The sequence below is a fragment of the Girardinichthys multiradiatus genome, chromosome 1, assembly GCF_021462225.1.
Source record: "Girardinichthys multiradiatus isolate DD_20200921_A chromosome 1, DD_fGirMul_XY1, whole genome shotgun sequence".
NCBI lineage: Eukaryota > Metazoa > Chordata > Actinopteri > Cyprinodontiformes > Goodeidae > Girardinichthys > Girardinichthys multiradiatus.
The window spans coordinates 39,343,977-39,369,298 of NC_061794.1; the positions used below are offsets into that span (position 1 = coordinate 39,343,977).

Sequence of the window (25,322 nt, forward strand, 5' to 3'; positions counted from 1 at the left end):
TATTTCTGCAGTCATTGACTCTACATGTATAAAACCCTTTCCAGACAAGCAAATATTATTCAGCTTAATGAGGCACTGAGCAGGTGATCTCCTGATCAGTGACTTAATTCATTTCCCTTTGGGAATAATAAAGTATTTTTTGAAAATCTGGGGTTTTCCACCAAATATTGACTTTTTTTTTTTTTACTCTTCCTAATCTAAAACATTACCTTTTTGTTGTTTAGACATTAAAATGAACCCGGTATGAAAACAGTACATTTTTGACTTTTTTAACACTTGTCATTTTCTGAGACAAAAACATCGAGATTTTATAGAAAAGTATCAGAGAAACCTAAAATTTTGCAGGGGACTCAATTTTAGAAAATGTTAGAGCAGAAAATTGCCTCTTTGCTTCAGGAGCAGGCAGCTCCTCCCATCCAGCTATAATAGCCCAGCTGACCTGTTGGTCCTTCCATCCTGAAGTAGGCCAACACAAACTGACTTGTGAGAGCTTGGACAGCTTTCTTGCAAGCCCTTGCTGGTGGTTCTCAGTCACACATGGAGATGTAGATGCAGTCTGCCCGCCTGGGTATTTTCTGGAGCGACTCTGAAGCGGATTAAGGAGACGCTGGTAACTTGTAACCATGACTTTTGCCATGCTGCGGCCTGTAGCGACGCACTTGATCTACTCGGACTTCACGGTCACCTCCGAGGACGACGAGAACCGCAGCGAGAGCGACGGCAGCTCGGAGCAGAGCTACTGCGGCTCGACGGAGAAACGGAGGCGGATCTCTCGCAAGCTGGAGGGAGACTCTGCGGTGGTGATGAAGCAGCGGAGCGCGGCCAACGCCAGGGAGAGAGGCCGGACCCAGAGCGTCAACACCGCCTTCACGGCTCTGCGGACGCTCATTCCCACCGAGCCCGTGGACAGAAAGCTCTCCAAGATCGAAACGCTCCGACTCGCGTCCAGCTACATCTCCCACCTGGCCAACGTGCTTCTGATCGGGGACGCGGGCGCAGAGGGACAGCCGTGCCTCGGCGCGGTCCATGCGCAAGGAGAGAGCGCAGGGAAGCAGCCGCGCACCATCTGCACCTTCTGTTTGAGCAACCAGAGGAGAGGGGTAAATACCGATTAATGCAACAATGTTTACATTTATTTTAACTAAATAGAGCATCGTGACACAGGCGAATGAGCTCTGAATGCATGCTTCACTTGCCTGTTTTAACACTCTTGTTACCCATCTCGTCAGCAGCAGGGTTGTGGCATAGATTTTAGTTTTGTTTTGTTTTTCACTTTAAGCTGTTATTGCTCAGTCAAAAATACGCATTAATACAAAACAATTGCCAGAAAACGGATTTCTGACGATTCCACAACAGTAAATTCAAAATAAATCGTAGTGGCCCTTATAATTCTGGTCATAAGACAGACAACAGGTTTTTTGTCTGTTTTTGGTCAGCATTTAAACTGTCCAGATCCACTGAATGCAGAGCAAACATACCCAGCTACCCATCTCCTGACTGTCAGACTAATTAAAACTCGCTAAAATCTCGTTTTAACCTATTTGATTTTTAAAAAAAACGTAATGTCTGTTATTTAGTTAATATGCAATAACCAGACAGGATCTTCTTCCTAATTTGATTACACACTTGCCATACATTGGCATTAAACGCATTTCTATTTTATTCTATTTTTTTACATTTTTCTCATTTTAAATGAAGCCCCATTGACATTCAATTGTCTTTAAAATTTTAGTTTTATTTTTGAGCAACATTAATCATTGCTTTATTAATGATTAATGCTTTTAACTTCTAACTGTATGGATCTGGCACACGCCAGTTTCTATTTTTCTTTGAGGTCTGATGTGTTTCACTTTCCACACAAAAGAGAGATTAAAAATGTACTCATGATAAGAATCAAACCACAAATAAAGAAATTACAAAATTATTCCCAATTTATGCATCACAAAACATGTCCCTAACTATTCTCAGATTTTTATTAATCTAAAAAAAAAGGTGTTAAACTACGTTCTGAGGGTTGTTGCATTTATTGACCAAATATTATGGGGATTCTTAAATTGGATGCATTTGAATGAACAGGAAAATTAAATAAAATCCAATTATTCAATGTTTTATCTGCTGATCACTGACCAGAGCCAATCAAGGAAAAATTGGCGGATTCCTATTTGTCTCTGATTGATCGGTTAACTTTTTTTTACTACTTGTGGATGACATTAAGTAACATATTCCATTTATTTTAGTGTAACATAGTTCTCTTGTTTCTGCAAGTGTGTTGCTACTCTCTGTGCTTTGCCCCTCATGGATGAATAAAGTGATTTGAATCGAACTAAACTGAATTCAGTCTTGGACTTTGTGTGGGACACCTTTTTTATGCACTGCACATGCTTTACACTAGCAGAAAAATTCCTCAAGCAGATGGCTGTTTTTTTCTCTTTTGCACACCACATTCATATGGTGTGACAGACAACACCCGCAAATTGCAGCTGTTTTTCTTTTAATCACTATGGCACCTTTCCTTCTTTTTCAGGTTAAAGATGGGAAAGACTGTTTGAAAATGCGAGGACTGGGTCCGCTGCGAGTGAGGCGTTGACCGGACACCATCAGTGGACCATTTGCAACCTGAAAACCCTCAAAGACTTTCTCAGGGAAGGAGCCGAAGCTGGTGCAACAAAGAGCGCTCACTCATGTACCTGTACACACATGCTGGATCAAAAGGTGGCACCAAAGAAGAGACTATTTATACTTGACTGAGACATCCAAGACTGTAAGACCTTCAAAGATGCAGTGCATTTGTTTTAAACCTAATGGTCTTGGTTTGTTTTATTTGGAAGATGTTTTAAATAAAATATATTTTATCAAAATAAAAGAAATTTTTTCCATTTTATTGCATGTTTTTGGTAAAGATGGATGTTTCACAATATAAGGTTATTAAGGTCTTGACATGGTCCTCTGAAGTGCATGAAAATGGGTATTGCAGTGCAACTGGGATCTGTTTTGGTTGAACAAAAATCACCAGAACGTCCAGTGAACAAACAAAAAAGCTCTCAGTTGCCATTTTGGATGAATGTTTAATTTTATTTGGCATCTTATTTGTGTCTATGGTTTCAGTCAACTTGTTGGGAAACTGCTTTAGCTTAAAGCAAAAGGCTCAGGGTTTCTGGTGTCACCGGCTGCTCCCCCCCTTCAAATCTCACCATTCAGTGTTTTTTTTTTAAGTCTGGTTCCGATTAGTCACAGCAAATAGTAGCCCACACTTTGCTCGGAGCCCCAACACAGCTGTTGGTGTGTCAGAGGGATAAATCACCGCTGTGGGCCTGCTGGACAAGACGAGATGGGGTGAGAGGTTAAAGGTCGCAGCTCTGAAGTGAAGTGAAATGTAATGATGGCAAATGACGCAGTTAGACTTGTCCCTTTTCATCTTTTCTTGTTAGTGGTTTAGTTCACGTTGTCAGGAAGAGATAAAGATTGAGCCTGATGTATTTTTGATTTTTTTTCTTGCACAGAAGTCTCCCTAGATCCATGTTAATACAAACAACTTTCACTTGAAGGTAGCGAAAGCAGCCCTGTCTCTTTGGGCTTCTTTCTGCTTTTGATCCTCAGAAAGCACTCTATCGTGCAAACTACAGCTCAAAGGCTCAAACATCTGAGCCAGAGTTCCTGTCTGGCTTCACTTAGACTGAGTCTGCAGATTTAGAAGATGCAGGCTCTTCGGTGGCTCAGGAGGCTGAATGTAAAGGTACTTTTCAGGCAGGTAAAGGTGCAGGCTGCCTTCAGTCTCCATCTCCAACCTGTTCCTGTCGGAATAAGACCTCCATGTTCAGAGGCAGAGGCCTCCCTAAATGGTTCCCCAAGGCTCCCCCAGGCAGGAAGATGTCACGTAGGCAGAGGAAGGAGGAAAACAGTGCACAGCCGGCCTCTCTGAGGAACTCTGTGCAGTGGGCTTTGGGTCATCGCCAGTCCTGACATCATCTGGCTCTGGGACCCAGATGTACAGCACTCTGGTGCAGAGCAAGCAACCCCAATGGTGAGTCTTCAACAAAATCTGGAAGAGATTTGTTTTTTAAATACGTTGGCAGGTACGGAATTGATGGAAAAGACTCTGCCGAAGAGATGAGTTAGAGCAAAGACAGAAAGACAGCAGACATGATCAGTTTGGGTCTGTTTAACATGTCCGCCAAGCGAGGGCCCAGAGGACAGTCTGGGAAGTCACGTTTACCTCATCGCTTTGCTGAGTTTCTCCTCTTCCACTAATACTTGTCTCTTTCAAACCCCAAAACAGATTGTTTTCTTGTTGTTGGAAAGGTTTCTGCAGACAAGAAATTCATCTTAAAGCTTCTGTAATCTGCCAGTTTGTGCTTAAAGTACGCAGAATTTTTGGGAATTTATAGCTGCTGCATTTTGTGAAGGACAATAACACAAAGCAACAGATGAAAAACAAAGATTATTTCTTATTATTTCTGTCTTACATTGTGCAAACTTCTAAAGAACTCACTCAGTTAATTCACTTCATAAATCATAAATGCAGAGATAAAATGGGGAGAAATATTATTGCTAAAACTTAAAATATTCAATTTTTGCTCATGAAAAGTAGGTTAACTTAACCTGTTATCAGAGGTTTATTTAACCTTTTTATTAGCATTAACTACATATAGGGGTCAGTGTACAACAGACATAAAGTTACTGTCAGTCATTTTTAAGTTTGCGGTTTAAAATGAAACAAAAACTGTTGCTGAACTGGAACTGAACTGGGTTTGGAATATTTTTAAGACTGCTATTCATCACTTTTCAACTTCTGAGTAACTCTGGACACCAACATCTGCTTTATAATAGTTGAATAATTACTGTCTAATAATCATATAGTCTAAACAAAAATGATTGTCTGAACCACAAATGAACTGCAGTCAGGACAGTTTAGTATCAGAGACTATTTCTATTCAAACTATGTTTAATATTGTCTTGCTAAAATGAATAAAGTTATTTCTGCTTAGATGTTGTTTGGGTAGTAGTATATCTTTTTTATCCTAGTGGACATGGACACATCTCATTTAATGGTTTCTGCACCAAAAATATTGTAGTTACTCCTCCTTTTCTATTTTAAGATGTCCCTTTTTAAATTTCTTAATGGATTTTATAATATACTTATTCTTTTAATAGCTGTACGGATCTTAACTTACAAACTGTTATATATTTTTTTCTTTGTGGATTTGGTTCATCCCTTCACTCACGAATTCAGGTTTTAATTTATAATTGCATTGTAAACAATCTGTTCCAATTAAAGTATAAAATGTTTGGTTTTCCACCAAACAACATTATTCCTAAATTAAGCAACAACTGAGTCATTAAGGTTTTCTGAGACACTGGAGATGTTTGGATTTCTGTTTAATCTCAATTTTGTAGACACATATAGTTACTTTTTACACAATTTTTGTGAACAAAAGTGTTAAAAAAGTGAAAATGTTCAGTGGTTCAAAAATAGTTAAAACACAGTTTAAAGTAAAAACAAAACATATTGCTAATTTATAGAGAATAATTAATATACAACACAGCAAGCAAGGCTAAGGTAACCTTTTAGGAATAAAAGATGACACATCTTGCAATCAGGGAAATAAATAACACGGATACTTACATGCACCACAAAATCGCAGCTGTAGTACAAAAGCACATCATGACAGTAATGGTGCATAACATGTCGTGTTGTTGCATCTTATGCTGTGTAGCATTTTGGACTGGTTAAATGCTGCAGGCAGCTGGGTTTGGACCTCAGCGGATTTTTATCCAGTACCAGTGATGTTTACATTCAGCTTGAGGTTGTTTCAGGTGAGTTAAGTGCAGAGCAGCTGCATACCTTACTGGGGTTGAAAAATGCATACATTGACATAAAGTTTTGGTTCAGTCCACCTTTCTTTCTTCACTGTAGCTGCATGAGAAACGTTAATGTTCCTAACAGAGTTTAGTGATAGATGGGAATCCTCTCTGTTTTTTTTTTGTTTTTTTTGCTGTCACTTTTGAAGTATTGTACGTTAAATTTAATTAAAATGGAAGTTTCTCTTCAGAATCTGGCAAGGAAAGATTATACAAATAAATCATAAAATACACAATGCACATAGACAAAATAAATAAAACCATACACATATAGCACATACAGATCCCCAAACATACTGAATGCACACGTGAAAATCCATTCATTAAAGACAGCATTAAAAACACATTTCTCAATGAGCCTGGTGACAGAGAAGCGATCTGCATTACTTTTAAAAAAAGGATATGATGACATGAGTGATTAACAGAGATTTTAATTTATTTAATTCCAACAGTTGGAACAGCTCTGTCTACCAGTGAATAAAATAATTCAGCTCCGTGTTCATGTTTCTGAAGACATATGCTGAAAAGACTGTTTTGTCATGCTAATGCACAGAGCAGGAAGCAGTTGTATTTCAATAAGGAAGGACGGTTTGATAAATTGTGTTGAACAACGGCTGCTTGCAAACACCTTTACAGATGAAACACAAATCACCGCTCAGACAGCTCAGAGAGGTTCTGTTCATGTCTCACCAAGAGCAGAAAAAAAGAGAAGAGAAACTAGATGAACCAGAAACAGGAAGGATGTAAAAGCGATTTTTTCACCGTCATCTGGGAACGCCGTCCTGATTCCCAGATGGATGCTTATCCTCAGCATTTTGTACTCTCGCCAAGGTCTTGTTAGACAAACCTTGCACATGGTAATATTTTAATAGCTTCTGCTCTCACAGTTCATTCGAGTATGAGATGGCCCCTCGCCCCACCTGCGCGTCAGAGATATTGATGGTTCTGTGTCACTTTGCGGCTTGAGGTTCAGACGCCTCCCTTCCTATTTTACTGGACACGGACACTTTTCCACACGGAGGAGGATGTCTGTCTGCCTGACCGTCAGCTGAGCTTCTGTGAGGGAGAAACACCATCTCAGGAGCCGGCTGTGTCTCCTCAGACATGCAAGAACAATTGTTTTCATGCGCCAGAAAGTTTGGCAGGGCCTTCAGACAGAGGGAGGATGATTGAGGGCTGCAGAGAGAATAGAACCAGTGGGTGGAGGGAGCTGGTTTGAGGAAATCCCAGAGAAGAAATTAGGGAACAATACAGATCCTGGTAACACTGCTGTGTTCTGCTACTGGCTCGGCCAATCAACCCCCATCAGTAAGCAGCCTGCCATAGCCCAGAGGTTGAGGTGAGAACCCTGCAAGACATCAGAGAGGGATTTTTCTCTTGCTTCCTTAAATAAACAATTGAACTGGCAGAGGGATGCAGCAGGGATTTGTTCTCTCACAAAAACAAGAAAAATCATTCGAGCCTGGTACAGCTGTAATCAGCACAAAAAAAACATTATCCAGATCAAACGGAAGGAAAAACATCATATTCTGAGTGGAGAAGTGTACACTCCCTGTTGCATGCGTAAGGGTTCATTGTTGTCGAAGTGTATGTGAAAATAAAAATAAAATGATTTATGTCTTAGCAGCACATGGGGCTGGAGAAACAGACTGCAAACACAATGTTGACATAGTAACGCTTCATAAAGCTTATATGGTGAAATACCCTGTTTTACCTTTGCCTGTCAGGTTTTTGCATGCCTGCACAGACTGAATTGAGCTCTGGGTGATTCTGCAACCGCACCAGCAGAAGTGTCAGCTGGTTTAGTGCAGAATTTTTTTTTTTACAATGATAGCAGTTATGACAGTTCTCTGTGGTGCTGACAAGTAAAAGCCACACAATGTTTTGTTTTTTCTCTGGCTATGTTGCGAGGAGTCTCTCTAACCAAATTTTATGGCAACTCTTCCCAGAGTGATGGATTGAAATTAGGGATTAACACCAGCCTAGAGCAGTGGTACCTGCTCTTTTGAAATTCTGACTCAGAAAATAACGGCACCACAGATCTGTGACCCAAAGTATTGCTGGTTGAAGAATGAAGCTACTTTTGTCTAAAGAATTGGAATTAATAACGTTTTCAAAATCAACTGAGCTTTGATCCAGTAGTAAATCACCAGTGGGATTTGTTAATGTGTTGAATGACCAGACAAACTGCTATGGTCTGTCTTTTTAAACCTCCAGTCAGTCATGTCAGACAGCTGCTTGCTGAATGTTTCACCCCTTTAAAATGGAGGTTGCTTTCCACTATTGCCTCATGCATGCTCATTATCAGGGATTGCTGCAAAGTTGACAACTAGATGTGATAAACTGTCAATGCATGCAAGAGGAGGAATGTCTGCAGTCACTCAAGAAATGCAATTTTTTGGGTTTTCTTAAAAAACGTTTTTCCAGTTGCCTTGATAAACTGAGCTTGACCGCACTTGCTACACCTAAGATCAAATTGGAACTGACTTTGAATCTGTCTATGTGAATGAATTAAATTGGCTTTGTATTGCTGTGCATAAACAGGCTCTGTTTTGTAAAGTGCCTTGATACATTTGTTGTGAATCTCCGCTATGTAAATGAACTGAATACAATGTTATTTGTTTTTTCTGAATTTATCACTTTGTTTTGATCAGACTTTACAGGTATATCATAAATATGATATTTGCAGACATTTTAACATTTGTTTTATATCTGTAGATCATCTTTAACCCAAATGTTGTGTACACTGCTGTTTAAAAAGAAGTTGGGTTGTTTAAACCAAACAATGGGTCAAAAATTATAACCCAATAAGTTTGTTGTTTAAGAGATGAGACTATAAGATGCCTCAACAACACAGACATTAGTTTTTTATTAAACATCCTGTTTATGGTTCTTTGAACCTGCAAAACATGAAATAAAAAATGATAATATGGCAGCTTTATGCTGTATGATATTGTTAATGTCAGTGAGTTGTGGTAATGGATTTAGTTTCCACTCTAGAGTGCACCTCCTCACTTAAGACAAAATGTGCCTTTTACCTGTAAAGTAGCTAGCATAAATTAGTGCTAGCTGTAATCAAAATCAGATGAAAAAACAAGTCATACAGAAAACACTTGAAAACTTTTGGGGTTTTTCTTTAACCTAAATGACACAGTTGTTACTGTTAGGACAGAAGTTTGGTCTTTTTAAATTAACATTGGTTCAAAAATTGTCGCAAAGTTTCTTGGGTTTCAGAAAAGACTAGAAGGAGCCACCTTCTTTACATACCGCCATTTTGAACTGTACTACCCTGCGAAAGTGCTGCTAGCAAGATTAAACTTTCAAACTTTGAGCAAAAATGTGGTCATAAAGTTAATATAGACAAATATAGTTTATTATAGTGTTATACATTCTGAATTTTGTCATCCAAATTTAAGTGTTTGTCAATAAAAGTGTTATAGGGTGGTTGTTAAAGTACGTCAACTGACTTCTTGTCTGCCACTCTGAACGACATGCAGAACAGCACCATAACCAGTGCTCTAATATGTCCTGGTAGACAGCTGTGCCGACTTTGGACTTAAGAACAAATAGTGGACCTACAGGATGGCATGGCTTCCCAAATCCCCACTGACTGGGGAAACCTCAAACTGGATCTCAAGCAGCTTGGATTCGTTGCCTTTCCCCTCTTCCTCCTTGGTCTGGGTAAGACGATTCTGAGGTCCCTGGTTTGTGAGTGGTTTAACATAAGGGAAATGACGATTAGGTAGCTCATGTCCTGGTTTAGTCCGTGTGTGGTGGCAAGCTCTGACTTCAGCCGCAGTCTATGCCGTTTGGAGTGTAGCCTACCTCCAACTCTTGACTGGGCACTCCTTCACAATCCTATCAAAGCTGAGGTTATCCCTTTTGCTTGTGCAGTTCTTTTTCCTTCCACTTAACTTTCCATTAATATGCTTGGATACAGCTTCTTACGCAGTGACCCCTTTTCTTGTGTACTGTTTTCCCCATGATTGTGTTGTATATAACAACATTTCTGTGTTAAAAATCAATTTTTATAAGTCATATGTAATGTTCAAATTTTCAGAGACGAATTTACCAAAATAAACATTTATACTAGATCTTTCTGTTTGTAATTGAATTTAATTTCTGAAATAAATTTACTTTAAAATTACATTTTTCACAGTTAATCTAGGTTGAACACTGACTGATAAGGTAAAGTGACATGCATGAATCTTTCCAGCAGCAGCCTAGGGAATGTGTCTCAATTTAACAGTCTTTGTTAAAACACTGCTTTAGGCTTTTCTCTTTTGTTTTTATCTCGTTCTTTGACACAGTACTATTTCTCTAGCACTAAATTACTTGCAAAAAGGCAAATTATATCTGGTCCTGTCATCTCTCTTCCTCCCTGGCATTGAAGCACAGTGGCACTGTTAGGGTCCATCAAAAAGCCATATATCTGTCAAACCCTTGTAAACATGCTCTGGTCTTCATGGGAAAGTCTCTGCTTACAGGACCTGTGGGAGGGACGGCGGAACCATTGGGATGTTTCATTTCAGCAAACAGAGCAAACAGTCAGAGGATTTCCTCAATCAGAGACGACAGAGTGTGCGGCGAACAAGCTCACTGACAGAAACATGGAAGCCCGAGCTTGCAGCTGGGCGTGCTAACAACCTCAGGGATTTACTGCGGTAACACCCTTTAGCTCAGACACCAAGAGGCAGAATGCAAACCCTCATCATGGGCGTGCCCTGTCGTATTTGCCCAAATATTAAGCTTTGAGAAGAGTGTACTTTTAATTTGTCTCACTAGCCTGCAAATCTTTTTCCACTGACCTTTTCATGATAAGCAGTTTGAATTAACTTTAAAACTCCCCTGTGTTTTATGATGGGGTTTGTACTAAATGAGGCACTGGAATATCAGCACATCTGTGTCTGACTGATATTTCAGGAATGTGGAGAGTTGTGCTGTTACATTTGATTATTTTGTCCAGCTCTGAGTTTACTCCGGGTCAGAACCAAAGCTGCTCACAGCTGCAGTCACTGGTGTCCAGTGGGAGGTGGCTGAGAAAATCCTAATTTTGACTACTATTCAGTTGTAAAATCAGTCAAATTTCTGCACTGTTGCTCCTGTAGTGCCAGCTGCTGCTGAATGAGGTATTGTTTTATGCTGATGGGGGAATCCAAAGACCTCTCTCTTCCTTTTTCCATAAAGTCACTCTGCTATTAATAACCATATATCGCCCTCCTTTGTCAAAAGGAGCGACACATACAAATAATATGGTTGAGAGGGAGACAATGGTTAGTTCCCTATGGCAAAAACAACAGGATGAGCCTGACACATGCGAGAGACTGTGTGTGAGAGTGTGTGTTTGTGTGAATGATTGATTTGAGTCTCCTGTTAGAAGAAAGAGCTCACAGACCTTCTTAAAACCTCCTTGATTTCCCAAAACATTTTACATTACTTTCTCTGCTCTTGCAACTGATATATAGTCTCAGTAAAAAGAAAATACACCCATTATCAGTTCTAAAAGATCCAGCCGTTAAGTTTACAAAGACAACGTTGCTGTGTATGATTTGTCTGATAAGTTAGAGTTCAGGAATGACGTCCCATTTTAGCTGAGTGCATTTTTGTTAAAACTAAGGAAAGGCTGTGGGATTTCCAGACTATTTGGTGTTAGCTACTTGTAGCAATACAAGCCAGGTAACAAAGTATTTCTCTCTATTTTATGTGTTCAGACACTAAAGGAATGTGATAACAGAGGTTATGCACTCTGGGTTCATCTGATACAGACTGTTCGAAATGCTAATAAATTAATTTAGTCTTGTAATTTTCCTTTCATTTTAACTGTGTGCCATTTAGGATAGGAACTCAGTGAAGCTAGAGCTCAGACTTTCGGAGTCGCAATGCTGACCTTAGGGGGGGGGGGGGGGGGGGGGTGCTACATTTGTATTTCCAGCTGCGAATATAGAAGATTTTGACTTTTTGAGTACAAAGGTAGGCACCATAGTTGCAATTCAGAAAACCAGTGTTATTTGACAATTGCTGAATTGCTAACTGGTAGCAGCAATGGATGCTAATACATCGCTTATGCATTTTAACACTAAAGCAACATGTTGTGAAACAGAGATTGTACAGACTGTGTGTGCTTTGGTTTCATTAGACACAAACTATGGGAGGATTGTTGTGGTGCTTACTACTAGCAACAGAGGCCAATAAAGAAAAATGTATTTCTATCATGTTTATGCATTCAGTCACTCAAGGAACAAAGAGCAGTTGTACGCCTTAATGTATGCCAGGTCGTCATTTTAGAGGAGAGTTAGTTCTCAACTGACCTACCTGGTTCAAGAAATAAATACATAAAATAATGAATGTTGCTGCTTTAATTACAGTCTTTATTTTCATTTTATGCCTTTAAGCATTAAAAAAGATGTTAAGAATTTAAGACTGTACAGTACTGTGTGCGATGGTTTTTCAAGATACAAACAATTAGAAATGTCCAAAAATTCAAATATAAAATTGGAAAAATGTAAATATATCAAATTGTTATGGTTTGCGAGATATAAGACCCCAGAATGCAGATGAGCAGGTAGCGTGATGGTAAGTGCAAAGGTTTAATAACAAAAAACTCACTCAAAGCAGGAGGCAGGAACAAAACAAACGGGCAGGCAAGACAGGCAAGGCATGATAAAAAAAAAACAAGACTTGGTTTGAGAACAAGACATGATCAGTTTCCGCGATGACTAACTGAACAGGTGTGTATATATGGAGTGAAAACTAGGTGGAGTAAGGAGACAGATTAATTTGGAGCAGGTGAACCGAATAAACTTAACAGAACAAAACGTGGCTGGAGCAAAACAAAGACTCTTGAACACAAACTAGAAAAACATGAAGCAAAAGCATAACCAGATCCGAAAACCAAACTAGACAAAACATGAACAAGACGACAAAACAAAAGCATGACCAGGAAAATAAACAGAAACATGATTCAAAACTTGAACTGTGAATAAGAACAAAAACCAAACAACCCCAAATCATAACAGAACCCCCCCTTAAAGGGCAGATACCAGACGCCCACAAGAGTTCAAACAAAAGACAACCCGACCAGGGCGGGCGGTGGGGGCCTCGGTAGGAGGGCCAAAAACAAAATCAAAGTTCCGGCGGGCGACCATGAGGTCGTCCCCAGCAGGCACAGAGTTCAGGCGGGCGACCAAGCAGAGTAGAGGACCCCCCAGAAACTCTGTGGAACTCCAGAGGCGTGGAGCCTGGCGAACCCTTGGAGGCAGAAGCGGAGCCTGGCGAACCCTCGGCTCTGGGTTCAAAGGACAGAACATTCCTTAAACCCCTCATCTCTGGGTTCAGAGGCCAGAACGTTCCTTAAACCCCTCATCTCTGGGTTCAGAGGCCAGAACGTTCCTGAAACCCCTTATCTCTGGGTTCAGAGGCCAGAACGTTCCTTAAACCCCTCATCTCTGGGTTCTGAGGCCAGAACGTTACTTAAACCCCTCATCTCTGGGTTCAGAGGCCAGAATGTTCCTTAAACCCCTCAGGAACAGGGTTCCGAGGCCAGAACGTTCCTTAAACCCCTCAGGAACAGGGTTCAGCGGCGCTTCCTCCTCGAACCCCTCGTCGCAGGGTTCAGAAGCCAGAACGAGGATAAGTTGCTCCTTGAACCCTTCAGGAACAGCAGCTGAGGCGTCGCCGGGCCCCGATGACTTGAGCCGGGGCGTCCCTCTTACGTGTGTGGATGGGGTTGAGGCTGACTTAGGGTCTGGCCTGGAGTCAGGCTGAAGACCTGGCGTGGGCTGCTCTGCAGCAGCAGCTCCCTGGAGTCCTGGCGTGGAAGGAGGTGGTCGGCAGTAAAACTGCCTTACTGCAGTCTCATAGTCCCTCTCCATCTGCCTGATTCTCTCCATCAGCTCCGGAGAGGAATACATGAGGCAGGTCTTCCTTAAGCTCTTTATCTGGCGTGCATAGAACCTCAAGCGCTGCTCCAGCTCGTCAGGTGTTGCCTCAGAACACCGGACTGGAGCGAGCGCAGACGGGATGGGCGGAGCTGCAGCGAGCCTGGGAGACAGTGCTGTGGCAGACGAAGATGCGGGCTTACATGCTGCAGCCCTCACATAGGCTGGCAGTGAAACCACCTCCTCGCCAGCCGACCGGCTAGGAACCGCTGCACGTCGGCGTTTCTTGCGGCGGGAGGAGGACGTGGGCCTCACTGTCGGACCAGAGTGCGCAGCCAGGGAAGCAGGCGGAGAACGGCGACGAAGGAGACCTGTCCCCGAACATGGAATCGCCAACCTGGATCCATCATAAGCCGACTGCGGCACTGACAGCCCTGCAGAACGGCGCAACGACTTCTCCGCCTCCGGAGACAGGAAAGTAAAGAGGTCCATGGAGCCAGCCTGGTGCTCATCCGCGAGGTCCATTGTTGGCGGAAACATTCTGTTACGGTTTACTTGATATAGGACCCCAGAATGCAGACGAGCAGGCAGCGTGATGGTAAGTGAAGAAAAGGTTTAATTACAAAAACTCACACTCAGCAGGAGGCAGGAACAAAACAACAAACGGGCAGGCAAGACAGGCATGGCATGAGCAAAAAAACAAGACATATGTGAACAAGACATGATCAGAGAAAAATGTTTCTGCAATGAATGACAGAACAGGTGTGTATATATGGAAAGTAAACCAGGTGGAGCTAGGAGACAGATTAGTTTGAAGCAGGTGAACCGGATAAAGATAATTAACAGACAGAATAGAAAGTGGCTGGAGCAAGAACAGAGACTCTTGAATACAAACCAGAAAAACATGAAGCAAAAGCATAACCAGATCCAAAAACCAAACTTGACAAAACATGAACAAGACAACAAAACAAAAGCATGACCAGGAAAATAAACAGAAACATGATTCAAAACTTGAACTGTGAATAAGACCAACAAAAACCCAGAAACCAAAAACCTAACAACCCCAAATCATAACATCAAATAAACTTATTCATTGTTACTCTGAAGACAAGTGTAAGTTATTATCTTTATAATTGTGGCAATTTCCGGACATATGAAGATAAACATACATCTTAATTCAGTCTTTCCCCTAATGAAGAGTGGCTAAATAAAGTGAGCCTCTTTGTCACGTTACACATGTATACACCAAGGAAAAGGTGTATTACTTTCACATTGCTTTTTTCATCAGAATTTTTTTTCTGAATCCTACTGTTTGTAATATAATTTTACCTGTTATTTGCAGTTCTTTGGCACTCTGTACAATGAGAAAAACGCTTTACTTAGCTTATTATTTTATATGAACTATTGAGGTTGCCAGATATTGCCAAACGAAAAGAACAAGTATCTATACACATATTAAATGTACCTAAATAAACTGCTACCAGAACTGTTTATATCTGCAACATTCACCATATTTCATAGGCATGGCAGCATCATAAGGCCCTGCACTGTAACAAGGTTTCCAGGGTTTGAAAGACAAACTCACCAACAGCACCATACTTACAGGTGGGAACAAGGTGCTTTTCCCCATGTCCATCCACCTGGAGGGTTAGTTGCCAACAAGCTCAATCTCAGTGACCAAAGGTCACACAGGTCCTGTGTGAAGTCATAGACTGATAACAGTAGACTAGAAACACCAATCAACCTACAAAGGTAAAGTATAAACTGAAAACATTCTTAAATTACATTTATAGATATCTGTGTGGGGGTGGGGCGGTACAAACAATGATTTCTTCCCCACTCTGTAAATGTTCGAAATTTTGTTATGAATTTATTTTAAGGCTTTTTACATATCTTTAAGAGAAGAGCTAATAATTGTGGAAGGAATTGAACTCAAACCAACTGCTTTTACAGCCCTCCTCTCTGTCTCCATGGGTTTGAGAAGGTTTCTTGTTTTCAATCTTTAAAAAGTTCAAACCCTTAGAGGAGATGAATCTATTTTTATAGATTGAATCACACTTCCTGTGGTGATTAACTAAACCCAATAGTTTAAAACAAATATATTTAAAATAAGTGAAATTAATTTCCTTTTCTCATATACCTCAGCAAAATGCATTATTATTCACAAAGGTCACCCCATTCACTGTAAAAACCCAGAAAGGGTGCAGTCTTCTCAGGCACCACCTGGTGGCATAATTCTCCATAGATTTATTTGTTAAAATTTTGTTTCCTGTTTTTTGAGGAAACTATGACTCAATTTCAAGTAAAGTGAGAAAAAGAACCCACTTTCACTGTCAATCTAAGAGGCAGCTGAAGAGTAAAATATGTCCCAGGCGGTACTGTTCATCAGCGTAAGTCAGATTTAATGTCATTATTCCAATTAAACTCATACTGGTCTTTTCAGCAATGCCAAATTATTTTGCTCTCTGACTAACTCTGGTTTGGTTGTCTCAGCTTCTGTTGGTGCAGATCACAACCCAGAGTCGTCCCGTAGAAGTTCTAAAAAATTGCAACGATGATGTTACACTTGAATGTCCAGTTTTCAGCAGCATGGATTTTTACTCGCTGACATGGTACAAGGTTAGTTTTACTCTTCCATAAATGCTGCTAAATGTAAACTTTCATCGTACATTGTCTCATGAGACATACACATATTTTATCATTTATTTTTTTGTTTTAAACAGGACAGCATACCTATTATCAGGAAGCGAAAGCGTGAAACACAGTCCTCCAGCTTCTCTCGGGATGCAGAGTTCGGAGAGAATCTCGGTCTATTTTTGCCGAAAGTGAAGCCTGCAGATTCAGGCACATACAAATGTGACATCAAAGCAAATGTTGGACAACGAAACAAGGAAGGCCATGTCAACCTAACCATTACCGGTAAGCTTTGGATTTATTATCCATTATAGATGACACTTGAGACATGACACTTCAGGAATCCTGGCTGTCTAGTCTAACCTAAACATGAGGGTAAACAAAGAAATAACTTTAATCAGACTCTCACAATGAACCTGCAGCTGTTTGGTAACTAAATAATGACCATTTGCAGTCTTTTTTTAGACAACTATATTGTTCTGACTGCAAGTCACTGTAGTCAAAACCCACAAATGCCCCCTTTCCACTGGTTCCATTTGGACGGGCTCTACTCCACTCGGCCCGCTTTGCGAGCATTTCAATTACTGTTTTTTCTATATGGGTACCTGGTTTTTTGGTCTGACCTGGGCTGAGTAGGGTCTACATGTGACGTGACCGAACTGCTATTCACTGATTGGCCGTGGGAGGAGTAGAAATTAATAGGTCTTCGCTGAGGTAGTGCAGGGAAAAGTTAAAAAAACTTAAGAGCGACTACGATATTAAGGACCACAATGGCCGGAGCGGGTCAAACGGAAATATAATTTTACTATTTACAAATTATAAATCATGCGTGTTGGCTGGAAGAAAAGAAAAAGGACACATCAACTTTCTGAATTACACGCAGACGGGTGTTGTATTTAATAACATACTAAACCAGCTGATCACATAAAGTCAGCTGTTCAGACGCTCAAACATTTCCCCAAAAACACACTAAACATATCACCATGAAACAGCTTGTTTGGTTCAAAAATTTATTGACGGTCCTTAAGTGAACCATCGTCTGCAGGAGGAGGGAGCCGGCAGAGAACAGCTACCTATAATCAGAAAGCCTTCATCAGATCAAACGGGAGGAAGACCCTGCTGAATCCACGGAGCATGAATATCCAATCTCTGGCTGGGCTGTGATCCAGATAATTAACTCAGTGGATTATTTTATACATGACAAAAACATATATAAGATGTTGCTTATACAATAATACAAACATTATTTGTATTTAGTTTATGTTTTTATTTTTTATTTATTTATTATTTATTTTATATCATTTTCACGCAGATAAATGTAAAAATGTCACACAGTAATGCTAATAGCAGCACAGTGCACTACACTGACGGCTGGAGGCAGGGCTTGAAGCCGTAGCTTCACCCAGCGGGTCACTGAAAACAACCGGTACCGTGCCGAGCAGAGAGAGCCTGAGTCGAGCGGCGCCGTGCTGCATAACTAGAGTCAATGGAAAAGGGGCAAAACAGAAACATTTTGAAAAAGACTCCTTATACACAACTTACATAAAGAAATTTGATTTGTACCACATACTGCACACAGTAAATCCATTCAATCACATTTCTGAATTTTTCTATGGTTACTGATACTCTCCTGGAACCAGCAGCAGAGAAAATAGTAAAAATCACAATCCCAACAATACTGTCAGTTTTTTGGGGTTTTCAGACATCATTAATTACAATTTATCATAGGCACGATAAATCAAAATTTTTTATCATGATAAGACATTTTCCACAATAACGATACGATAAAAACACATCCCAAATCTAGTTGCAGCATATCACCGAAGGGGAATTTCTCTTGTCATTTCTTGGACCAACCAGGTGTCCTTGCAGGACAATGCAACCTCTTTAAAAGAGGGTGTCTGTATGTATATACCTGAGACTCTTATGTATAATTTTCACCCTACGTGGATTAGAATAAATACACAACAAATTGAAACTTGTGCACTAAATTCTTGTTTTGAAAATCACTGAACTATTTTGTCCGTAAAAAAGAACGTTTCAACGTAATGAGCAAAAGTCCAATTATGAGTGAACTTCAGTTTCTCACAAGAACTAGGAAAGTGAAAAACAGACAATGTGGTTAAAACAAAAATGTATTTTCAGTTTTCTCTGTAAATATGACCTGAAACCTCCCAGTTACATCAAAAAGCAGGAAATGCTGAGACACGCGGCTTTCATAAGCAATATTTTCCTTTCTTCTCTGCCATTTCAGTATTTTCCATTCTTATTCTGCCATGAATTTAAACAGTGTGTTGAAACAAGAAACTGAGATCATTTTAAGAAGAAATTCTGCAAAAATCTCTTTTTTGTGCCTTTAAAGAAACAGTTTCTGACATGTTTGTGTTACTCCTATGATTTGTTTTTTGGATCCCTCTGCTCTGATGTATAACAATAAACATACTGTGCTGATAGATTCTGTCCTTTATTTTTGCCCAAATGCAGAGTGTGTGACCCAGATTGAGCCAACCACAATGGCAACAACAGTGAACTCAACCTGGTCCAGCCTGCCTTTACAACTTAAAGAGTTTCCATTTAAGTGGAGCGTAACAGGCTACTTATCAGTGGCCATTGCAAAAATTCTTCTGTCTTTGATCAGCATTCAGGTAAATATACCCCTTTTTTAATTTATTTTAGGGAAATATTTTTGCTTTGCTGAGAAAATTAAAGATAACAAGAATGATCACAGAGCTTAATGGATGGATGATAATGGGGTCAAAGAGATCTCAGTTGTTTTACAAAAGGGTTTGACCTCATGTAGTCCCCCTAAATATGCAGAAGACCTGTGCATTTAGCTGTTGTCTGAGAAAAAGATTAAGTTTTACAATGACCGAATTGAAAGTTAAAGAAACAGGACGTTACTTTTCTTTACATTTCAAAAATATTAAGTTTTGTGACATTGCTTGAGAGCTCAGGGTTGGAGACTTACCGGTAGTGCCATAAGAATACATAGACATTGTTAAATATCGCTTCTTCTTGGTAATAGGATGTGTTTTTATTGAATATAGTTGAGAAAAGGTCCTGCTTTAAAAAATATGAGCTATTGCTACAAGGATTTTTGTGTTCTTTGATTTTAAAGTTTAGATTCGCAATTTAGTTGGATTTTACAATTTGATTTAAAGAGTTCATTTAGCGATAGGAAAGCTGCAAATAAATAAAGATTTTAAATAAAATAAAAACTGAGAAAACATTTCAAATTGTAGTGTTTTTATTCTAATGCAAAACAAAGAAAACTCCTGTGTGCACATTGCTATCCCAGTGGGTTCTGTTGCATCTTGCCATCATTTACAGATGCTTCTGCAAGTTTGGCAAATTTACAGGAGAAAAAACACTACATTTTGACCATAAAACTTCAGAGCTATGGGTGTTCATCAGAGCAAATGTGTCAGCATGCATAAGAGTTTCTGACAAAGAGCAAATAAAGTTTGGCAAATAAAAAGTCTGCGGAGGATGTGGGAAAATCTATGATATGATGATGATAGACCAGAGAAAAACCCACAAAAGCCCTATGTAGCACAGGCGGCCCAGTTATACTCAGTTCAATAAAATATGGGTCAATGGTCTCTAAAAGATGAGTTTAAAAGATTCCCTTTCTTTTTGGTGACCAAAGGATCAATAGGGCTTGGGTTTGCAACCTTTGTGGTCCAAAGAACCACTTATGCCCCTTCCTTCTCCATATAAAAATGATCTAGATGCAAAAAGCTACTTTGTTCTTGAAATACTTTATTATTGTGAATAAGACATAAGGAATTGAGCAGTAACAAAATAGTTCTTATTTCAGTAAGATTTTCATTTTTGATTTTGCTTTACATCTTGCAGGATCAGTTTTATTTGAAGCACTCCTCTGCTTTCTGCTCTTATATGTATGAAAATCTAATATCTAATGAGTGTGCAAACCAGCTTTTCGTTTTCCCGTTCAGGTTTAGATTTAGACCAAATCTGTGTACAAAATATAATTTTCTGTTGTATTTTTGAGAAAGACTACACTGAAAAAAAGGGTAATTGAGAGAAAACATTCTGATTAGAGATGTAATCAGGCGTTTCCAGGACAATGACACATTACAGTTTTCTTTCAGGTATGACCTACAAATTCCAACTTTGACCAATTCCAAGTTTTATTCCAACAACCTTTTACCATTTATGCGTCAAAGCACATGTCCCTAACCTTTATCTGAATATTAAGCAGAAAAAAGGGCATCTACGTGCATGTGTGTTTATAGGTTAAAAAGGGTGGCTGTTCTGAGATTTAATCCACTGAAAGAATGAGGAAATAAAAGTGTAGATTGTTTTCAGTATTTGACCTGATGATATGCAATCAGAGCCCATGAAGGGAAACCAGACAAATTTGAATCTGTATCCAACTGATTAGTGCATACATACTTCTACATAATAACCAGAATAAAAACGTGATGCGTCACATTTAGCCAATGCTGCTAATAAAATGTTGGTCAAAATATATTTATAGTGCTATACATCTCTGGTAATATTACTTTTTGCAATGTTAAGCAGCCACAAGTGCATTGACACAGGGACAGTCAACACCCCAACAAATAATAGGGGGTTAAAAATAATTTTTATTACTGTTTTAATTTCCCAGGTGGAAGAATCCGTGCATATATCACATAAAACTGGACAGTTAAACTAGCTTTTAATGCGTTTAAATATAATTATTAATATTTTGGCAGAAGATCCAAAGGGCCAGAATCCTCAGGTGGCTTCAGAGTCACTGATGTAGGGGAAAACGATAAATAATGTAGAGAAATCCTGAATGAGAACATCTTCCTCCATGCTCAGGATCTCAGCTTGAAGTGAATGTTACCACGATGTTAAGGAGCTTTGGTTGAGCTTTCTGTTTTGAGTCATTTCTCAACTTTTGTATCTTTGTTTGTTTAATGCAGTATTTTGTTAATCTTGTGTTAGTTTGTATTGTCTCAATTCTCTTATTCCCTTCTTAGTTTCTGTATTTCTGTTTAGTATCTTTGTGTTTGATCATTTCTCCCATTAACCTCCTCAATTGCCTTAAGCCTCCTGCTCCTTCCCAGTAGGAATCACTCATCTGTTTTCCTTTCAGTAATCACCCTGCCAGTACATACCTCCCTGTTTCCTCGGTTTATTGTCAGAGCCCCCTGCTGTGCACCCTACAACTCCTCCACCGTTGGTGAAACGGTGTCGCAAACATATTTGCTGCTCAGGTCTTTTACTGATTCGTAACTTTGCCGTTTTGGTTTTTTCAGATCTCATTTTTAAGTATGAAGAGGAGCTGATACTATTCTTCAATCCCTACCCTCCTCAAACATAATTTCAAAATAATTTCTTGTTATTCATTATGAGAAATCACTATTGTCTATTGTAAGCAAATGTAGCAACATGATTCCAATAGACATTATCTACCAGGAGCAGATTGCTCATAGTTATTTTGGCTGGATCAGGGGCCATGATTTGTCATATTTCATTAGGAGAAGACTGATCCAAACAGAGATTAGAACCACAGTTAATGGAAATTAGGTTCAATATAAAATCTTCAGAAAAACATTTGCAACTCAATTAGTTATACTTCAGATTGGAGCTTTTTTGTAAGGTTTTATCTTCCTAATTTATTAAAATAGCTGCCAAGAGAAGTAAAATGTTCATATATGGTATAAAATGGTTGGTTTAGGGGTATGAACTGGAAGGCGGTTGAGACAAAATCTCAGAATGTGTGTAAGAATGGGCGGTATGAGATGGAGAAGGGCTGAATCATCTAAATGTCCTACCTGGGTACTTTTCCTATATTTTAGTGCATAGCTTCTGTTAGTTATTCATTAATTTGGCCTTTTATTTGGAGAATAAGTCATTTCTTTCTCCTCACTTGTCAGTTTCACATAATGTAAAACTGCTCTTCTTCTGCTTGTTTTGTGTCTCGATGAGATTTATGAAGGAGCATTGTGTCCCATTAAAGGGTATGCATAGTTCTGACTTGTTGCCATAGTCATGCAGCATGAGATATGCTATGATTAATGTTGTTCAGAAAGAATTTCTGTGGAGGAAAAACTGCCTCACCTCTTCGTCTCTGAGGAGACCCATTAGTTAATCTTACAAATATGCGGTTCCTCTGATCTTTCTGAGGAAGTTACTCTGAAAAGCCACAGGTAATTTCCAAAACAACCAAATTCCTTTTCATTTCTACTTTTCCTAACTGAAGATGTGTTTTTTAGTCTCTTGTTTAGATTTAGAAAAAAAAAAAAAAAAATTCAGAGAAGGTGTAATTGAGAAATTGTATTAAAATACTGCAAGAAAAACTAATCTGAGTGTAAAACATAAGAACAATAAATCTAATGTATGCTTTCAAAGTACACAGCTAATGTAGAGGTTACATTTTGAGTTTAGGGGTTTGTACCCAACACATTCATTAATGTAAGTCAGATACAGCCCCTGCAGAGGGGCTGCTGTTGTTGACTCGTGTGGGCGCTCTCGCTCTTGCTCTGAGGCACAGTTTCCTCTCTCTACGGCTGCTCTCCAACATGCTTTTTCATCTGATGTGTTTAAGGAGGTGGCATTCTTGTTAGTTTTTATCACCAGACTGATGTGCTCTGCATTTTTTTGTTGCTTACTATTTAAGATCCTTCGAATCCTGTCAGCGAGACGTCAGAAGAATAGATTATGCAGCTAACAGAAGAATTCCCATGGAAACAGCTAAGAAAATACGTGTGTAGATGCATTTTGTTCATTTGTTTTTGTTTTTTATTAATTTTTGTGTTTTTTTAATGCTCCTGCTTTGTAAAGGTGTGTAACTGTGTGTTACCATATCACTGTTTGTTTTATTGTTCTGCAAGAAGGTCAACAGGAACACACATGACAGGATGTCAGGTCTCTCATTTATAGAAACAGAAACCATGCCCTTATAGACACATATACATACATTATTAACCATATCCAACATGTAGACAATGTAAATAAAATTTCCATCATATTTTCTGCTTTTTGTTTCTGCTTCTTCACATTTGCACACATTTAACCATCTCTTTAGTTACCTTGAAGATATTCTTGCAGGAGTCTTACAGCTAGCCTAACAGGTGGGTCAAGAGGTCTTTAAAATATTAGTGTCTTCATGACTCTGAAGTCTAAAGCTCTGAATGACTGCTAATGTGTCAAAGTATCTCTCATATTAATGATCTTATTCTACAAGACATTTTTTTAAATAATCAGTGACTGGTCAACTTTAAATGGTATCTTTTGTGTTGGACTCTGAAATATAGGTTTGTCTTTTTATTCCTGACATGTAGGAATCCTTCAATGAGGAAAAAATTGACAGTGTTTTTTAAATCATACCGACCCCTTAAAGCTCTTTTTACACTTGATGACGCATTCACCCCACTGCACTCACATTTATACATTCATATGCAGATCAGCATGTGACTAAAAATAAGCCTTTGTGTGATAAACAATTAATATAATCCTTGAACACGTTTAATTTGATTAATGAAATAAATCTTATTTTTGCTAAACACCCAGACTCCTGTTGCTACTTTAATTTTGTGGTAGAGATCACTTTTTTGGGGAAATTTATCCTTCAAACGTGATTAGTGATTTCTCATTTTTTCAACACCGACTGAGGCTGATTTTGTTTAAAGACAATAATATAAATTCAAGCAGTAAACCTTCCAAAAAAAGAGAAACTGCACAGGTTTTTACAAAGCTTGATCTGATACCTTAATAGTAAACAAAACTCCAGATTTCTGAGTCATAGCTTTAGAAAAGCCCTTTATAGCCCCGTTTAATGGCTGATTTAAAGGAAAAGGTTCTGCTCAGATGATGCAGTTACTGTTATAGCAGTGGGTTAAAACCTACTCTGCCCCATACACCAGTGAAAACCTGCCACTGACTCAGACGCAGTGGAAAAACAGCACAATTATAAATCAGTGGTGGTCTTTAGCTTTAAGACCACACAGCTGAGGGGAAAATGTGACAAGACCGCCATCTAGTGCCTTATTCATACATTGCCTTAACATGTGTCAAGCGTCAGTTTGTGAGGTGCTCTTTAGACTGAACACATTATGAGGTTTTGGTCAGCTTTTCCAGGGCTGGCCCAGAGTTGTATTGGGCCTTAAGCAGAATTTGATGTGGGGCCCCTCTTCCTGTTAAAAACATTGGCACCAATAACAGCATTTCAATACAGATCTGGTGGAATCTGGGAGAAGTGGCCAAAGCAGCGGCTCGGTTCGCTTATGCGTTGGGCTGGCTCTGAGTAGTTCCGATGCCTGATCATAACCAATGATAACAAACCAAATGATTTACACTGAAGCAATGAATGAGGAAGGAACATAATGGTAAATGGCTATAGCGCTTTATCAAGTCCAAGGACTTTAGAGCTTTACACTACAATCAGTCATCCACCCATTCATACACACATTCACATACTGACAGTAGCAAGCTACATTGTAGCCACAGCTCCCCTCGGGCAGACTGACAGAAGTAAGACTGCCATATAATTGGTGCCACCGGGCCCTCTGACCAACATCAGCAGCCAAGGTGGGTGAAGTGACACAACGACTGAGATGGACAGAGCAGGGTTCAAACAGGCAACCCACTGGATGAACTCCTACCAACCACAAATGGAGTAATAATGTAGGAAGCATGAATGGACTGCTTCCTTTAGGACTGAGCTTAACATTGGTTATGGTAAGTCTGGTGCAAGTAAGATGATAAAAAAAAAATGCAATGCAATGCAGTATCTCGGATTGTGAAATTTTGTGTATTTTTATTCATTTTTTGTATATTTATTGGACAATAGTGTATCTTATCTTAATTATTTTTGTTCACAATTAAGAGAAAATTACTTTGGAAAACAAAAACCCATAATACAGAATCACTCCTAGCTCTTAACTGACTAAAAGATTTCGGTAAAGTTTTCCTTTTTCCTTTGAAAGATACACA

General features: G+C 39.3%; 2 protein-coding genes across 3 annotated transcripts; both read left to right on the forward strand.

Annotated features, from left to right (window-relative positions):
- Window positions 1-228: 228 nt before the first annotated feature.
- tcf15 (transcription factor 15) lies at window positions 229-2,863 on the forward strand. Its single transcript, XM_047363798.1, has 2 exons — window positions 229-1,100; window positions 2,525-2,863. The coding sequence occupies exons 1-2, from the start codon at window positions 624-626 to the stop codon at window positions 2,585-2,587; spliced, it is 540 nt and encodes a 179-aa protein (XP_047219754.1). The 5' UTR covers window positions 229-623; the 3' UTR covers window positions 2,588-2,863.
- A 1,055-nt stretch (window positions 2,864-3,918) lies between these two features.
- LOC124858619 lies at window positions 3,919-23,358 on the forward strand. 2 transcript variants are annotated; one of them, XM_047350817.1, is made up of 5 exons: window positions 3,919-4,021; window positions 16,230-16,355; window positions 16,460-16,655; window positions 18,855-19,015; window positions 23,008-23,358. In XM_047350817.1, the coding sequence occupies exons 1-5, from the start codon at window positions 4,019-4,021 to the stop codon at window positions 23,056-23,058; spliced, it is 537 nt and encodes a 178-aa protein (XP_047206773.1). In that variant the 5' UTR covers window positions 3,919-4,018; the 3' UTR covers window positions 23,059-23,358. The 2 variants fall into 2 exon arrangements, with proteins under 2 accessions (XP_047206773.1, XP_047206685.1); XM_047350729.1 differs by lacking the exon at window positions 3,919-4,021 and adding an exon at window positions 16,004-16,126.
- The last annotated feature ends 1,964 nt before the right edge of the window (window positions 23,359-25,322 follow it).

Coding starts and splice junctions, on each gene's coding strand:
- tcf15 (XM_047363798.1), top strand. CDS start 624: ATGACTTTTGCCATGCTGCGGCCTGTAGCGACGCACTTGATCTACTCG. Junction 1,101..2,524: donor TGAGCAACCAGAGGAGAGGG/GTAAATACCGAT, acceptor CTTCTTTTTCAG/GTTAAAGATGGGAAAGACTG.
- LOC124858619 (XM_047350729.1), top strand. CDS start 16,100: ATGTCCCAGGCGGTACTGTTCATCAGC. Junction 16,356..16,459: donor ACTCGCTGACATGGTACAAG/GTTAGTTTTACT, acceptor TGTTTTAAACAG/GACAGCATACCTATTATCAG. Junction 19,016..23,007: donor TGTCTTTGATCAGCATTCAG/GTAAATATACCC, acceptor TTACTATTTAAG/ATCCTTCGAATCCTGTCAGC.